General features: G+C 38.8%; 1 protein-coding gene across 6 annotated transcripts in view; it reads left to right on the forward strand.

Annotated features, from left to right (window-relative positions):
- Positions 1-18,114, forward strand: part of ARHGAP10 (Rho GTPase activating protein 10) — a 318,329-nt gene that overhangs the window by 171,184 nt on the left and 129,031 nt on the right. For all 6 annotated transcript variants that reach the window (XM_038558962.1, XM_038558960.1, XM_038558961.1 and 3 more), the window contains 2 exons: positions 1,680-1,725; positions 4,008-4,073. In XM_038558962.1, the coding sequence (XP_038414890.1) occupies positions 1,680-1,725; positions 4,008-4,073 (112 nt within the window). The remainder of the gene's footprint in view (positions 1-1,679; positions 1,726-4,007; positions 4,074-18,114) is intronic.

Here is an 18,114-nt window from a genome sequence, read left to right on the forward strand (position 1 = left end):
GGGACAGTATATATGAGGCAGTACAGGCAATATTATAAGCGACTGCTGTAGTTAGTTTGCTTGATTTAACAATTTATGATTTAGACTAATGGTTTATGGTACGCAGTATCAGGGAGCTGTAGTGAATGGGCCTCTGTATGATTGGTTTGAGGAATAAATTAAAGGTAGTGGTATAGATCCAGAGACACACGAACTCAGTCTGTTTGCTACTTTATTCAAGCACAGCTTTCATTTCAGTGGACTGGTGGCCTTTGGGAATTGAGCATTTTGCAGATCGTGTATTGAGCTAGGGACTTAGGATAATTATAGAAAACACCATAGAACCAATTTAAATAAACTCCGCTGAAAGTATCATGACTCTAAATAAACTGCCTGTGCAGCTACCAGGTGGGCTTAACTGGAAAGTATTTGTCATTTTAGTAGGGTTTAAAAAAAGGGAAAGAGAGTGGTTTGCAAAGGTGAAAGAGTGGTCATATATAGTAAAAGAGGTATCAGAATAGAGTTGTGAAACTAGCAAAAGGTAATGTTATCTTATGGTAGCATAGAAGACTAGAATATGAGAGCTGGGGAGCTGGGGCATAGTGTGCTTGGCAGTCTTGGTTCAGTGTTTGAAAAATGAAATCCTGAAGTATGTATGTTAAAAATAGATGCTTTGGAGGGGAATATATCCCACTTGGGGAAAAAAAAAAGAGTAGTAATCAGATTTGTGTATTATTTTATTGTATTTGACCTACATTGAGCCTCCATAGTTTTTATTTCTGTCTGTTCTTAATTTGTCCTTGAAATTTTTAGCTGGGAATCAGGAGTATTTACAGCATTTATGGTTACTGAGATCCAAAACATATACTAATCCTCTCTAGCAGAGGCAATGCAGTGACTAGGACTTCTCTTCCCAGGGATTCAAGAAGTGCTCTGGAAAGTGAGGTGGCGGAGTAAAAAAAAAAAAAAAAAAAAATCACATGACTAAGTCTTTGAGGAATAAATCTGTTGTCAAAGGCAATGTAACCTTGCAGACACATATAACCTCTCCTTTAGAACAAAGAGCCAAGTAATTAATTTGAGATACATAGACAAAGGCAAATCTGCACAAAGAAAATATTTAGCTGTATATTTACATGAAGACATTTAAGGTTGTGTATTTTTTTATTCAGGTGCTGTATATACCTTGCAAATAATGGGTCAGAGCTGAAGTTCTTAGAGGCAGCCAGGAATGATCATCTAGCTATTTCAGATGTCGTTATTTAAATTATGAGCAGGAGTCATCTCTTTCTTAAGTAAATACAAGATTTTAGAAACAGGTGAAAAAAAATGAGCTTCATCTTATTGCCTAGAATGCAGCAATTTCTTTGTCATTCTGTACTTACAAGGCTGAACATTGCATATTTACATAAACTTCCAGTGAGTTCCTAAAGAATCATAGCTCCTTCATCTTATTTTTGTTATACTGCAGCAGACCTCTCTTTAAGAGACAAAGTAGACTCAGAGATGCCCCTTATTGTTATTTTAGTATTTGAGCACGTTAGTATATAATAAACCAGTATCGATGTATTTTTTTTTTGCATAGTGCTAGGTATGCCTACTTGAGTCCTTTATTAAAAACATTGAGTGTATATATATATATATATTGAGTTATTGAGTCCTGTATTAAAAACATTGTTTTCCCTTTTTCTCTTTTACAGCTGCTACATAGTTTTAATAGAGCCATCATCCCAAGACCAGAAGGAAGTAAGTGTTAATTTCATAAAAAGGACTATTTCCCCCCGTTTTTCATGAGTTAGTTTAATTTCATTACTGATGTCAAATTGTTGCTGGGTGATCTGCACCCTCCTTAAGCTAGTCTTCCAAATAATGTATGTATTCTGTTTTATCTACTGGGGACCAACTCAGATTTTCCTGGACTACTGTAATCCTCATTCATCTTTTCCATCTCTGAGCTTTTTGTTTGTTTGTTTTTCTCTATAATTACTTTCTCTACAAATCCCAGAATGCTTCCTTTACAACTTATTTTGGTATTTATTCTTATAGCCTTAAATAAACACATAAGAGTTTAAGGATTGCATTTTTCAGCTTCCTAAATTGTAAGCTTCTGTGGGTATGAACTGTTTATCACTTTCCCTGTTTGCAACTCCCTCACCCCCACCCTTGATATTTTTTTATCCTTAAAGTCTGAGTATGGACTGTATAAGTAATAAATCATTGCACGTTAGAAAATAAAAACGATCAAATGTATTTGGATATTCTAGGACATTGATCTTCATGTGCATTGTATGCACTTGAGGAACATATAGCCTAGCTCTGTAATCTTGATTTTTACTGAGATAAAACAAAAATATGATCAGAGTTGCTAGATTCTGTGTAAATTTACTTTTGATATCTTTGGAGAAATCACGGCTATATTTATCAAATGTGTACAATTTGGAAACTTTATGTTCCCTAACATATGATTTCAAAATTATCATTATGTGTGTTTACCTTGAGCCAGTGCTTGAGTAAAAGACATTGCTACCTTCCCATTGAAAATTAGGAGTTGTTGGGACGCCTGGGTGGCTCAGCGGTTTGGTGCCTGCCTTCCGCCCAGGGCATGATCCTAGAGACCTGGGATCGAGTCCCATGTCAGGCTACCTGCATGGAGCCTGCTTCTGTCTCTCTGCCTCTCTCTCTGCCTGTGTCTCTGCCTCTCTCTCTATCTCTCATGATTAAATAAATAAAATCTTAAAAAAAAAAAGAGAAAATTATGGGTTGTAAACCTGCTTGAAGCACCTTCTTAGCCTCTTCTTGTCTCTCCTTCCTCCTTCTTCCCTTCCTTTCTCTTTTTATTTTAAAATTTTTATTATTTTTAAAATTTTATGTCTTTATTCATGAGAGACACACAGAGAGAGGCAGAGACATAGGCAGAGGGAGAAGCAGGCTCCATGCAGGAAGCCCAATGTGGAACTCGATCCCGGGAATCCAGGATCACAACCTGAGCCAGGGGCAGATGCTCAACCACTGAGCCACCCAGGCATCCCTCTCTTATTATTTTTATAGAGAAATAAAAACATGCCACTTTTTTGACAAACAGTTCTGCTCAACATTTTATAAGATGTTGTGAATAGTGGATCCTTAAACAGTAAACCTCCACCCGATTTTCTTCCTTAAAGTTCTCTTCAAGCTTAGCACTAAACCCACATGGTTTATATTCATGGATTGTCCATGCTGTCCCTTCTGAAGGACAAGTGTTAATATTAGTTTTCCCTCATTCTAAATACAAACTGAAGTATCCACTTCCCTGATTTCATTTTTGAAACAAGAATCATCTTTTAAGGTACTCAAATGTGCCAGCCTAATTGTAGGCAAGCATCTATATTAGGGGGAAAAAAAGAAAAATTTTGAAATAATCTTTTCTGCTACTTGAATCATCTGTCTTAAATTCATTATGAAAATACTAAAAAATTAAATACTTAGAGTATGGTATGAAATGTGAAATTCTTTTTCAAGCTCATGGCCCAAATAATGACACCCCCCCCCCCAACAATACTTTTAGAAATGTTTTAAAAACATTTTTCTATAGGTCATAAAAAAAGAAAAAAAAAGGTATGTGTTATTTCTCCAACTGTCAAATAATTTACTTCATTCATATACATAACTAAAAAAAATACCTGAGATGTTGTTAGAATTTTGGCAAAATGTATCTTAACTATTTTTAGATAGATTCCCCTAAAGATTTATATCACTTTCTTTTCCACTGTTTAAAATAAGTGACATTTATTAATATAAAAATTATATTTATAAATTATAAATTCATAAATTATTGGTAATAGATGTCCTAATATTCTAGTAAGTACTTTTCTAAATATATGAAATTCTCACTTATGTTATTTAAACAGGGAATACAGGGCCTTTAGCTTTCTTTTAATAGTGAAATAGAAACTAAATTGGATTTTAAGTAATTTTTTCTATTTTTGTAAAGAAGAGAAATGTAAATAATTCATTGTGCCCTTAATATTTTATAACTGTATTTCTTTTAGGTGCACAGTTGGATAAGATGGGATTCACAATTCTCAGAAAATGCATCAGTGCTGTTGAAACACGAGGTAACATGATTGAATCATTTTATTCATGAAAGACTATAGGTATGTAAAATCTAAGAGTCATTTAAAATACCTGTTGCATGGTTAAGTGTTGTAGAATGGAATATGTCAATGCAAAATGTACATTCTGGGTGTCAGAGATTGAGTTGTTCATTTATGATCACACGGTGGAATTTTCATTTCTGTTTACATTTATATTCCTCCCCCACCCTGCCCCACATTGAGACTTGAAGTAAGACCTGAAATGAGAAGGATTTGAAAAATCAGCAGTGTTGGACAGCCAATCTGAATCACTTTTTGTTCACTATTAAGATCTTCTCACCTTCTATTGTCTTGTTGGCCTTCCTTTAAAAAGTCCGTTTCATCGAGGTATCATTTACATACAAAGAATTCACTGACTTTGTAGAAATTGATGAGTTTTGACAAATGTGTACTGTTGTGTGACTGCCATAACAGAAGTAACAATCATGGAAGCTTTCTGGCTTTTCTCACCCCATTCCTTTTGAAGTCATCCCCTACTCCGTCTGGCCCTTGGCAACTACTTGAGCTGCTTTCTTTCACGTTGTTTCTTTCCTTCTAAAAAAGCATTTTATATAAGTGGAACCAGTGCATTATAGTCTTTTGAGTCTGGCTTCTTTTTTTTTTTTTTTCTTTTAAAGATTTTATTTATTTATTCATGAGAGACAGAGAGAGAGGGGTGGGGGGCAGAGACACAGGCAGAGGGAGAAGAGGCTCCATGCAAGGAGCCTGCTGTGGGACTCCATCCCGGGACTCCCGGATCACGCTCTGGCCGACTGTAGGCTCTAAACCACTGAACCACCTGGGCTGCCCTTGAGTCTGGCTTCTTGATGTATCATAATGCTTTTGAAATTGATCTCATTGGGTATAGCCCTAGCTCATTTCTTTTTAATGCTAGGCACTATTTCATTACATGGATAGATAAACCATAGTTTGTTTATTCATTCACCTATTCTTAAGTATTTGTGTTGTTTCCATTTTAAATTTAAGGAAAGCTAATCCCTCCCCTGACTGAAAGTTTTTCTTTATAGTCCCTAAAACAGACAAGGCCCTTGCACTTTGCAGCCATGCCCACAGACTCTGGAGAAACAAAATATTGAACGTTACAATATGGGCTCCTTGTGGAGGTCGAGATTCTCTTTGTTTAGAGACCCTAGTGGAGTATAGATACATGGATATTTAATTCACTCTCACATATTGCGGATCCTGGTCTCGCTTTGGATGACTTTGTGGATGAAGCGTTGCATTCATACTTTTCATCAAAATGAGGTCTTTTTTTTGTGGAGCCGGGTGCCTGCTGTGTCTGAAGTGAGAGTGTCAGATATCAGAGGAATACCGGCGTTTTGTCATTTGGGGATTTGCCCACTGACAGTAAAAACCCAAGCCACAGAAAGCCTTTTCTCCTGCACTCTCTTATAGTGGCAACCTGGGCTGTAACAGATTTTCCGTCGTTTCAGCCTGCCCTCAGTTGAGCTGACAAATTTCTTCATTTTCCTAGTGCTTCACACATTTCCAAAATTTCGAAAAAATACTGTGATTTTCATATCTCTCACTTCATCATTCATGTTTCTGTTTCTCATGAGCTCCGGAAGTGAAGTGCCTGAATTGTATCACTTGTGTGCTTATTATTTTGATAAATTATGTTCTTTCCCCAAAGGGTATGTTTTATACATAAATTTGCTTCTGCCTGAACAGATTAAAATCTATCTATAACATTTTCTGATTGGTATGTGTAGTTTTATGGAGTCTTATATACATTGAATGGAATATATATATACTAGAGTCTGCATGTATTGAATGTGTTTTTATTATAAATATATACTTATTGGATATTTTTAACAGAAGAATAAGTCTACACAATTTTTAAAAAATATTTTATTTATTTGAGAGGGGGGGGCACTTCAGCGCACAGTGAGGGGGAACAGGCAGAGAAGCCTGATTAGACTCGGGGCTGGATCCCAGGATCCTGAGATATGACCTGAGCCAAAGTCAGATGCTTAACCAACTGAGCCACCCAGGTGCCCCGAGTCTACACAGTTTAAGTTAGATTTTCTCATTTAAAAATAACAAAAAGCATGTTTTTCTTTTTCAAATCTTTTGTTCTTAAAGGTCTTCCATTACTGAATGGAGCCTTTTACTTTTGATGGAATAATAGACTAATAACAGTGTTAAAAGAATCAATGGTCATATTATATTTTTAAAAATGATGAGAAACATTATAGAATCTCTGAGGCTTTTATTCTAAATTTGTAAATTCCTTCAAGGAATATTACTCTTAATGGTTTCCTCTAAATCAGCTATCATGGCTCTTGATTTTTTTGTGTGTGTGTGTGTGTGCTATAGGTATGGTTGCCTTACTTTTTTATCCATCAGGATAAAGCAGCTGTCTCTGTCCTGTAATAAAAAATGCACAAGTCCCTGTGGCTTAAAACAACAAGACTTATTTCTCACTCAGGCACTGATAGGAGGGCTTTGCTTATTACCAGTACTTAGGCTTACAGGTTCCTTGTTGCCTTTGCAAACTAAATTAAAGGTTTCTGGTTGCCTTGTCAGAGGGAAACAGTTCTGGAGGGCTTTGGACCAGCAAGTAGAATGGTCTGGCCTTGAAGTGAGTTAACATTTGCTTACAACAAAATAGTCAATAGAAGCCTCATGGCCCATCTCGACCCCAAAGAGTATGGATTGAACAACATTTCCAGGAGACTGGAAAACACACAGAGAGCTGGAAATATTTGATGAAGAGCATTAGTGACTACTGTGTATTTTGTGGATCTATATGCCTAAAGACTAGGGGCATTTAATGACATCTGATTGAAAAATTATTTCTAATCACTACTTTTATTGTTTTAAACATGATTATCATTGTCTGAAAAACTATGATTCATGTCATGTGCTTGGATTAAAATCATTAGTATGCCTTGTCCCCTAGTATGTTCTTCTAAAAATGACTTATGGCATTTTTTATTATTATCAACCTTATTTATGACATCACTGGAATATTGGATAGCATCAGACAAATGTCTAAAATTTACTGTGGTCCTCAGTATCCTAAGAAAAGGTAACATATTTTTAGTGTACTAACATGTCTTTGACAGCATATATAATATATATTACATTAAGATAATATATATGATGTGAATATATGATACTAATATAGGATAGCAATATACTATATGACACTAATAAAATATATAATCTATGTTAACACATACAATGTATGTTGACATAGACAGACACTAACATCTTGACCTGAGTGGGACTATTTAGCAGTTACTCTACTTTTGAGATAAGAAATCTGTTTCACTATAATATCGGCATCAGTTAACAAATCATACTCATCATTTCCACAGAGTTGTTTGCTCTTGAAGTTAAAGGGTGTGTGGGAGTTAGATCAACTGATCTTTCAACCATTTACCAAATATTCATAAGTGCTATAGAGTGGCTCTTAATGGATTCAGGTCAACTGACTACCACTAGGAAATTATTGCTTATGTATACTGTATACAAAATATTGTTGAAGGCCTTCCCAAAGCCATTATTCTCAAATATTGCTGCACATTGGAATCATCTGGGATCCTCAAAAAAATATGACCCAGCCCCAACCCCCGCCCCACCAGTCAGTTTTTCATTGCTATTTGGTGTGAAATGGGAAGTGGGATTAAAAAAATAAATGTTCTCTAGGTGATTTTACTATGTAGCAAAGTTTGGGAACCACAGTCCTGATGGAAGGATTGCTTGTGTGTTGGAGAAATAGGGTGCACCAATTATTATCTTTATGATTATGGTATCCTATGTAGGGAGCTTTTCTTTTAACTTCTTTTAAAAAATAACCCAACCTAAACCCAAATAAACAAAACAAAACAGAGAAGTTCTGAAAAAATAGTGCAGTGTTTGTTCTTTTCCTTCCCTCAGTAACAGGTGACTTATCACAATGAAATCCTAATTCTAAGGTGAAGCCAGTCAGCTAGCCAGTATTTATTTATTGAGCAACCATAGTGTGTACGTAGTAGCTTTGTTCTAGTCCTTTGGGACACATATTAAAGCTTAGTTAACATATAATGCTGGATACATTAATAGCATATATAGAGATCTGTCATGTAAATATACCACATGATAAAATAAAAGTGTTATAAGTTTGAAAAATTAAGAGAATTTGAATGCATGTTGATAGATTGCAGTGTATGCGATGTTAATTGAAGATTATGTTTAGGAATAGGCTACTTTAGAGTTAAAGGATAGGAAGATAAATTTTGGCATTGAGAGACACCTCTGCAGATGTGGAGATAGATAGAGTGTGATAGAGGCAAATTTGAAAGAAAGTGTGAAGAAACAGCGTAAAAGCAGGTACTCGGGCAATTACATTTAATTGTGAAGGGACTGGCTAAGTACTAGAGGGTGGTGGAAAGCAGCCTGGGAGGCTTAGGAAGATAAATATGAAAACTAGTGTTGGTAGCCATGTGTGGCATGACTGAGTGCAAAAGAGCCCCATAATTCTGCCTAGGTTGGAGGATTTGGTGGGGAGGTAGGGATGGGAGATTTGGCAGTGGGGTCAGATAGTATGGATGCATCCAAGTGGTTGAGCAGATGAAGCAGTAGTCACGTTTAGCAGTTGGTAGTACATGGAGGATCAGAGTCCTGCAAGGAATTTCACCTTCAGATTTTAGTTTGGAAAACAAAGGTATAAAGGAAAGTTAAGGGTCTGTGGCAGACTTGTTGATATATCAGGATCACAGAGTGTGCTTCTTGTAAATGCAGATTACTGGGCTCGATCAGTTCTGTTAAACCAGAATCATTGGTAGCTGGGCCTCTGCTGTAGACAATGTGAGTTCCAATTAAGAATAGTCGGTGGAGACAGGAATTTTCTCATCTACTGCTTTTAGAGGGTAGAAGAAGCCATGATGGTTTCCTGAGAGTAAAGTTTAAGAGGGTCCTGGGTCATGGATCCATGTAGCTTTTGGGATTATAAATTCAGTGAATGTAGCAGATGTAGGATAGAACCTTTATTCTAAAAAGTACAGTTGAGAGAAGAAATAAGAAAATGGCTTAAAGTGGCCAGGTCTTAGAAGCCAAGGGCATTTCAGATTTCAGACACCTTGTAGATGGATCCAGGGCAAATTCTGAAGTGTTTATGGCACCTGTTATCCAATGGATCCTGTGCTTCACTTCCAGCCCCACTACCTGGTATTTCATATGACGCCTAGTTTCTGGTGCCCTGTAGTAGTTTGTTCCTTTGTGGGAAAACACCTGACTATTCTTAAGCAGTTTTACACAATCTTTCCTCCATTGCCTAGGCTGAAAACCATGCAGCTACCATGTCTCTCATTGTCTTATGATGGTGGATATGATGGGCTCGTTCTTCTCCTTTGTCTCTCCCAGGTCTCTTGAGTCACCACTGACTCAGAGCTTTCCTGAGGACCTGACATGCAAGCTATGTTCTGAAGGACAAGGAAGAATTGGCCAGGTGCACAAGTGTAGGTGTCAGGAATGATTTTGACAAAGGAAGGGATGCGATCAAAGAGTAGATGTTTGAGTGAGCATAATGCATCTGGGAGCTGGGAGTCACTGGTGAGGCTGGAAGAATAGAGGCCCTGGGATTACTCTACAGAAGGTACACCTCTCTGTTGGCTGATAGGAGTTGTCAGGTTTACACTCCGAAATGATTCACTAAGGTAGACATTTTGGAAAGATTCTTAATTCCTCGGAACCTTAGTTTCTAAAAGAATGTGACTAGGAGGTGCATTCATGCTGTCTACCTGCACCCATGTTTGTGAGGATTAGAGCTAATTTTTGTATATAGTAGATATTTGTTAAATGTGTGTGGTTTTTTTAAAGATTTTATTTATTAGAGAAAGTGAGAGAGCACAGGTAGGGGGAGGGGCAAAGGGAGAGGGAGAAGCAGACTCCCCCCTGAGCATGGAGCTCGGCATTGGGTTTGATGCCAGGATCTTGGGATCATGACCTGAGCTGAAAGCAGATGCTTTGAGCCACTCAGGTGCCACTCATTAAATGTATTTTTAAATCATTTTATTTATGATGTCACAGAGAGAGAGAGAGAGAGGCAGAGACATAGGCAGAAGGAGAAGCAGGCTCCATGCACCGGGAGCCTGATGTGGGATTTGATCCCGGGTCTCCAGGATCGTGCCCTGGGCCAAAGGCAGGCGCCAAACCACTGCGCCACCCAGGGATCCCTAAATGTATTTTTAAACTTCCTCTTTCCATCCTCCCTTGAAGTGCTTTCCTTGTGAAAAGGAAGTTCCTCATTTGGCAGTTATATTGTCTGATACTGTTAATTATATTTGATATATTTATTTTGTTTCTGGAACTTTATGGTTTCCTTGGAGTGAAGAAAATGTCTTATTTGTCCTCTGCTTGCCTCCTCTCATCTCTACATATAGTCTATGGTGTACATACATAGAACTCAGTAAGCAATTGTGTTTTCTTGTGTATTCAGAGACTTGACTATGTAAGATTGGCTTCATTCATTTATGAATTATGTCAGCATCTTCTGGAATTATGGGTAATAGTTTAGACATAAAAAGATACATCATGTTACATGTTGAAGCATTTTATGGTTTCAGAGCTTGGAGAGTAATTACACGATTTCCTTAAGTAAATTACTCCCATCCCTATAAAGGGACCGACTTCTATGACCAGTATGTTGATTTTCTCTGGAAGTGCGTGACATCTAGTTTTTCAGGTGCATGGACTATGAAATACACACAAACAAAGTAAGACCCTTGCTTAAAAACTTCTTCTGGTTGCTGTTTTTTAAATAGTCATCATGATTTAAGACTAAATTTGCAAGCCACTTTTGTTTATGAAGTTTCTTTTAAAAAATCTTCCATATGTGAATAATTTGAATATTCACTTTAATTTCTAGAGTGTGGCATTAAAATGTCGGTCTAGGCAAGCTGTCAGTTATCCAGTTCAGCACTCTAACAAGCTGTGAATTCATGGGATAGAAGTAGGAAGCCACATCTAAGATGTGTCAGTCTTTGATTTGTTGTATGTAAAAGTGAATTTCTCTTTCTTTGGAAAGCAGAGCTTTAAATTTTGGGGGAATTTTTTTGAAGTTGGCTTGAGGATTTTTCCACTTCTGGAGCACCTCTGGAATTGTATGGGGTCTCGAGATGGGCCTGGTGGAAGATGGTACTGTATAGCTTCAGTATTAGTCTTTGTGGGAGGGAAGATGCCCAAAGTGAACTTGCAACATATTTTACCATGATTGCACATTAATCTTAAATTGCCAAGGGCAAATTATATGCAAAATGAAGAAAATAAAGAACAGCTGTCCCCAGAAAATTTACAGCAAGTAAACTTGAGTTTCTCGCTCACTGTCTCTTTTTTAATCATAATGGGTGTGAGATGGGAGTGGGTGGATAACAGAGGACAGTCTTATGTGGGAGGGAATCAGAGTCTTGTGGTGTCTGCAGAAATGCAAATGCAAAACTGAAATACTAAATTCAGGCGAGTCAGGATTATTCATTTTCTTAATTAGTAATCTTATTTGTCTTAAGAACAAATAAGCATCCAAAGCTATTAGTTTCCAAATGAGTAGTTGAATAAAGTTAATAGGGAAAAATGGTAAGCTGTCTTGCTACAGAGTAGGTGGGCTAGGTTCTGTGTGTCTTGTTCAGATTCTGATGAGATCCGTGGCGTTTTGTTGTAAGGCTCTGTCGACACTTTTAGCGTAGTGGTGAAGTTCATGAGCTCAAAGGTCAGTCTTGATTGGAATCTCTTTTATCACTTATTAGCTCTGCAATTTTATCATGTGTTGTGTAGGATGATGGTGGCATCTCCTTTGTAGCAGGGTGTGAGAATGAAAAGAGAAGGCTTGGGATGTTGGCACATGTGGAGTGCTCAATAAATGTGAATCAGTCACTTAGAGATACATCTGTTAATTGAGGACAATCACGGTTAAGTAGTTCTGTTATTGATTCGAGGCTCTGGGAGCACTGAGAAACTTAGTTTAGTTTTTTTTTAAATAGTAATTCACATAGGGAAATAAATCCCTTGAGTTCACTTTAGTAATTTAATGTGGTGCTTGTAACAAGCTGCAATAGTAACTGCTTTGGCTTTCAATCTTCTGTTCCTCAGTGTCTTGTGGGCGCTTGAGCAGGAATGTGGCTGGCAGGTGGTGAAGAAAGGAAAGAGCCTTAGGAAGAAGACCATGGCTTTTAGATAACTTCAAGCTACCCCCACCCCTCTCGCCCCCCCCCAAAAAAAACAGAGATTGCCTAGAGTTGCCCAGAATTGGTTTAGTCTCTGATGCTGCAGCTGCTCTGAGGTAGAGAGGCAGGTGGCAGCAGTGAGACACCTTTAGGCCTTTCCTGATGTTCTGATCTCTGCAGAGAAGGGAGGAAAAGGAGTCTTACAAAAAACAGCAGCCAACTTCTACCTTGAGTTTGAGTCTCTTTTCTGATTTATGTAAGTAAAATTTTGTGACTAAAGCTTGAGCTGCATGGGTGAGTTTGAAAATGAAGTGTACTTTTATTTAAACTGTCCCATCCATTCCAGCTTATTTAATACCTACATATTCCTGGGCATGTACATGTTAGAAGGGCTTTAGTCAATTCTTTTTGAGTGTTTCCTACAGGAAAGATATTGGAGAAAAAAATGGTGGAGATATGGTTCCTTTTCTTGAAGATTAGCTTCAACCTAGTTTCAAGGCCTTCTAGTGAAGGGCCTGATTTTATGCTTTCATGTGACTGAGTTATTTTGTAGTTTCATAGATTCTAGTAGAAGACTTAAGGCTCCTGGATCAGAGATGAAGGACAGTTTATTACTCTCAGTAGCCAGAGTATTAGATTTTGTGTTGATCACTCATCCCTGTTTCCCAAGGGCACTGCAGAGAGGGTCAGGTGATATCTGCACACATAGTGGGCTATATTATAAGAGGAAAAACTCTGAACTTAGGAAACTTGAGTCTTTATTATGGCCAGCAAGCATGCCTACCTTTTTTTTTTTCTAGATGAAGATACTCTCTCTATATTCTAAGGCTGCAAGTAAACCTGTTCTTTGCTCCAGAGGGAGATACTGGAACAGATCTTGCCCTTGGGGTATTGCTCGCAGAGGGGGTGGGCATGTGACAAGATGCTCTGTGAGCAGTCGAGGCCCAGGTGTGGCCGATCCCAGGCACTGAGCTGCATGCACATTTGCTTCAGTTCAATAGGTAGTGGTGACATGTGGACAGATTTGAGCAGAAGTGTGTTCACATTTTTTAATGGGAGGAAGTAAATTTAATGGGATCAGGTGGGATGGGGGGATGGCAGGCAGGATGGCTGGTTAGATTTTAGAAATAATTCACTTAAGAGCTGATAGAGGTTTAAACTAGGGCATCGGCAATGGAAAGAAGGAGTTGATACGATGAGAAACTTGGCAGAAAACCAGAATCTGATGACATGTTGGATGTAGAAGGTGGGGAAAAGGGAAGGTAAACTGTAAGCTTTCCAGCCAAGGTAGATGAAGAAGACATCTTTAGTTAAGACAGAGAATGAAGGATGAACAGTAGGTTTGGGAGGAATATAGGCATTGGGATTGGTTTTTGATATGAATTCAAGGTGCCTATGACATTTCTGTCAGAAATAAAATGAAGGCAACATCCCTGTCTTGTTCCTGATCTTAGGGGAAAGGCTCCCAGTGCTTCCCCATTGAGAATGATATTTGCTGTGGGCTTTTCGTAGATGGCTTTTAAGATGTTGAGGAATGTTCCCTCTATCCCTACACTCTGAAGAGTTTTGATCAGGAATGGATGCTGTATTTTGTCAAATGCTTTCTCTGCATCTATTGAGAGGATCATATCGTTCTTGGTTTTTCTCTTGCTGATATGATGAATCACATTGATTGTTTTACGAGTGTTGAACCAGCCTTGTGTCCCGGGAATAAATCCTACTTGATCATGGTGAGTAATTTTCTTAATGTATTGTTGGATCCTATTGGCTAGTATCTTGTTGATAATTTTTGCATCCATGTTCATCAGGGATATTGGTCTTTCTTCAGTGAGTTAGAACAAATTATTTTAAGATTTGTGTGGAATCAGAAAAGACCCCAAATAGCCAGGGGAATTTAAAAAAAGAAAACCATAGCTGGGGGCATCACAATGCCAGATTTCAGATTGTACTACAAAGCTGTGGTCATCAAGACAGTGTGGTACTGGCACAAAAACAGACACATAGATCATTGGAACAGAATAGAGAACCCAGAAGTGGACCCTCAACTTTATGGTCAACTAATATTTGATAAAGGAGGAAAGACTATCCACTGGAAGAAAGACAATCTCTTCAATAAATGGTGCTGGGAAAATTGGACATCCACATGCAGAAGAATGAAACTAGACCACTCTCTTTCACCATACACAAAGATAAACTCAAAATGGATGAAAGATCTAAATGTGAGATAAGATTCCATCAAAATCCTAGAGGAGAACACAGGCAACACCCTTTTTGAACTTGGCCACATTAACTTCTTGCAAGATACATCCACGAAGGCAAAAGAAACAAAAGCAAAAATGAACTATTGAGACTTCATCAAGATAAGAAGCTTTTGCACAGCAAAGGATACAGTCAACAAAACTAAAAGACAACCTACAGAATGGGAGAAGATATTTGCAAATGACGTATCAGATTAAGGGCTAGTTTCCAAGATCTATAAAGAACTTATTAAACTCAACACCAAAGAAACAAACAATCCAATCATGAAATGGGCAAAAGACATGAAGAGAAATCTCACAGAGGAAGACATAGACATGGCCAACATGCACATGAGAAAATGCTCTGCATCACTTACCATCAGGGAAATACAAATCAAAACCACAATGAGATACCACCTCACACCAGTGAGAATGGGGAAAATTAACAAGGCAGGAAACCACAAATGTTGGAGAGGATGCAGAGGAAAGGGAACCCTCCTGCACTGTCGGTGGGAATGTGAACTGGTGCAGCCACTCTGGAAATCTGTGTGGAGGTTCCTCAAAGAGTTAAAAATAGACCTGCCCTACGACCTAGCAATTGCACTGTTGGGGATTTACCCCAAAGATACAGATGCAATGAAATGCTGGGACACCTGCACCCCGATGTTTCTAGCAGCAATGTCCACAATAGCCAAACTGTGGAAGTAGCCTCGGTGTCCATCGAAAGATGAATGGATAAAGAAGATGTGGTTTATGTATACAATGGAATATTACTCAGCTATTAGAAATGACAAATACCCACCATTTGCTTCAACGTGGATGGAACTGGAGGGTATTATGCTGAGTGAAGTAAGTCAATCGGAGAAGGACAAACATTATGTCTGTCCATTATGTTCTCATTCATTTGGGGAATATAAATAATAGTGAAAGGGAATAGAAGGGAAGGGAGAAGAAATGGGTAGGAAATATCAGAAAGGGAGACAGAACATAAAAACTCCATATCTGGGAAACAACTAGGGGTGGTGAAAGGGGAGGAGGGTGGGGGGTGGGAGTGAATGGGTGATGAGCACTGAAGGGGGCACTTGACGGGATGAGCACTGGGTGTTATTCTGTATGTTGGCAAATTGAACACCAATAAAAAATAAATTTATTATTAAAAAAATAAAATGAAGGTAACAGAAGAGATGGTGAGCATGATTTTTGGAGAGGCGAAGTTTTGAGTATCAGAAAGTCATGCCAGGTGGATGGTGAGGCAAGAATATAATGGGCAAAGGGCAGAATCTTCGGGGATCTTTGGGCTTAGAGAATATGAGGAAAAAGAATAATTAAAGAGACATAGCATAGTCATGGGGTTAGAGGAGAACCCAAGAGAATGTGGTATAAAGGAATCCAGAGGAGATGTGATTCCAAAGAGGAGAAAGTCATACCTGTGACAACTGCTCTAGCAAGTTCAGGCAGGAGGAGGACCAAGTAAAAAAGCATTGGGTTAAGAGTGGAAGCAAGAAGCTAGAGAATAGTCAGGCTGTACAGGTTGTACTTCTTCAAGAACCCTATGAGACAATATTTCTTCATTTTACATGAGCAACTGGAAGCCAAGAGACATGATTTGACATGTGTAAGTCCCAGCTAGAAAGCATTGGACTACAACACAAATTCAAGGCTAAGTTTTTAATGCTGGTGTTCTCAGCATCAGTGAACATGAAGAGATGGACACTCTGTAGGTTGATTTCCATTTTTTTTAAGATTTTATTTATTTATTTGAGAGAGAGCCAGAGAGAACATGAGTAGAGGGGAGGGGCCAAGGAAGGGGGAGAAGCAGACTCTCCACTGAACATGGAGCCTGATGAGGGGCTGTATCTCAGGACCTGGGATCATGACCTGAGCCAAAGGCAGACTCTTAACACATTGAGCTACCCAGGTGTCACCTGTAGGCTGATTTCCTAAGGATGCTGGAGATAAATGAAAGGATATAGACAAATTTTTAGTTTTGATTTTATTGATTTTTAAAAAAGATTTTATTTATTTGACAGAGAGAGCACAAGCAGGGGGAGTGGCAGGCAGAGGGAGGGGGAGAAGCTGGCTCCCTACTAAGGAGGGAGCCTAATGTGGAGCTCAATCCCAGGACTCTGGGATCATGACCTGAGCTGAAGGCAGATGCTTAACCAACTGAGCCACCCAGACACCCCAGGACAAATTTTTAAAGAATAGAGGAAGTTTGAAACTCTAGACAGTAGAAAAGGGAAGCAAGGAGGGAAGATTTAAGTGTCACTCTCTGAAGTGCTCATCCAGATTTGAGATGAAACCATTCTAAAGTCATACCTTCTTTTCTTACAAGCTCCGTCATGGACTTCTGAAGGGGCACCATCAGCCCCAAAAAGATTTATTCTCCTTGTTGAGAATCTCTGCAACACCTTGGAAAGTCTCTTAGTGGAAGATATAGTATCATTATGGAATCTGCATCTGAAAATATTTAAAACCCTAATAATAAATGGCATATGATTTTTATTGTTTTTTATTATTTTTGTTATTTTTTATTTCCAAATATTTTATGTACTCTAGCTCACTCAGTCCCTACAGAACTCAGTACATGGTTGAGGAGATTGATCTTGTTTATTAGGCTTAGGTACATATGAGGATCTGAGGCTTGGAACGAGTTAAGGGTAAACTTGCAACAGTTCACACAACTGGAAAGTGGCAGAGCTGGGATTTGGATCCTCATTTCCTTACTTGAGGGCAGAATTATCCCATGGCAGTAGAGTAAGGTGAGAGGAAGTGTTGGTTGACAACTCAGCTTAGTGGTAATAGGGGAGCTGAATTCTACTGGGAGCCCAGGGACTGTGAGATGCTTCTTTCCCCAGGGTATTTACACTATGAGGAGAAATAGAAGGGCCTGTTGAATGAGTTGTACCTAGATCTGTCAGATTTGGGACAGCAGGATATCAGACCTCTCTGGAGTTTGAGACCTCAAGTATTACTAGTGAGAGAGGAAACTTCTTGTTAGTTTGTAGTTTCTCACCAGCCCTGCTGGAGGCGCCCTGCCCACTGACTGGGTGTTTGTGCACAGAGTAGCCCCAAGTCTAGGGGTTGTCTGGTTGAAGCAAAAATGCTTTTTCTCCTGTGGGCGGGCTAGAAACTGGAAATGAGGACAGCCACATGGAATGAATGCTAGGAATATAGATTCTGTGCTGACCCTAATACCAAGGTAGCAGCTAATAAACCCTTTGTATTTGAGACTTGGATTTGAGAGGATGAGTCTTAGAGTCAAGCCTAGATGTGTCTGCGGAGTCCTGAAGTAATCAGTGCTTTCAAAAATAATTGGCTTAGACCTGAATTAGATATTTCCCTTGTGCTTTGTCCACATTGTTACACTGGGGTAGGATGCAGTAACAGAAGTGGATGTGACAGCCAGACTCAGTGGGCACAGCTGCCCTCGTGCACCAAGTTGTCGGGTTTCTGAGCTTAGACTCTGGTTTGTTTGGGCGTGGAAAGACCATGTAAATGGAGTCATGAGACCTTTCCTCAAAGTCCCTGCTTGTGGGGAGGCTATTCATCATAGTACAGAGCCTGCGGAGGCCAACTGAAAGTGAAACCAAGACTCCATAGGAAGGAAAAGTGCCG

The sequence above is a fragment of the Canis lupus genome, chromosome 15 (assembly GCF_011100685.1).
Source record: "Canis lupus familiaris isolate Mischka breed German Shepherd chromosome 15, alternate assembly UU_Cfam_GSD_1.0, whole genome shotgun sequence".
NCBI lineage: Eukaryota > Metazoa > Chordata > Mammalia > Carnivora > Canidae > Canis > Canis lupus.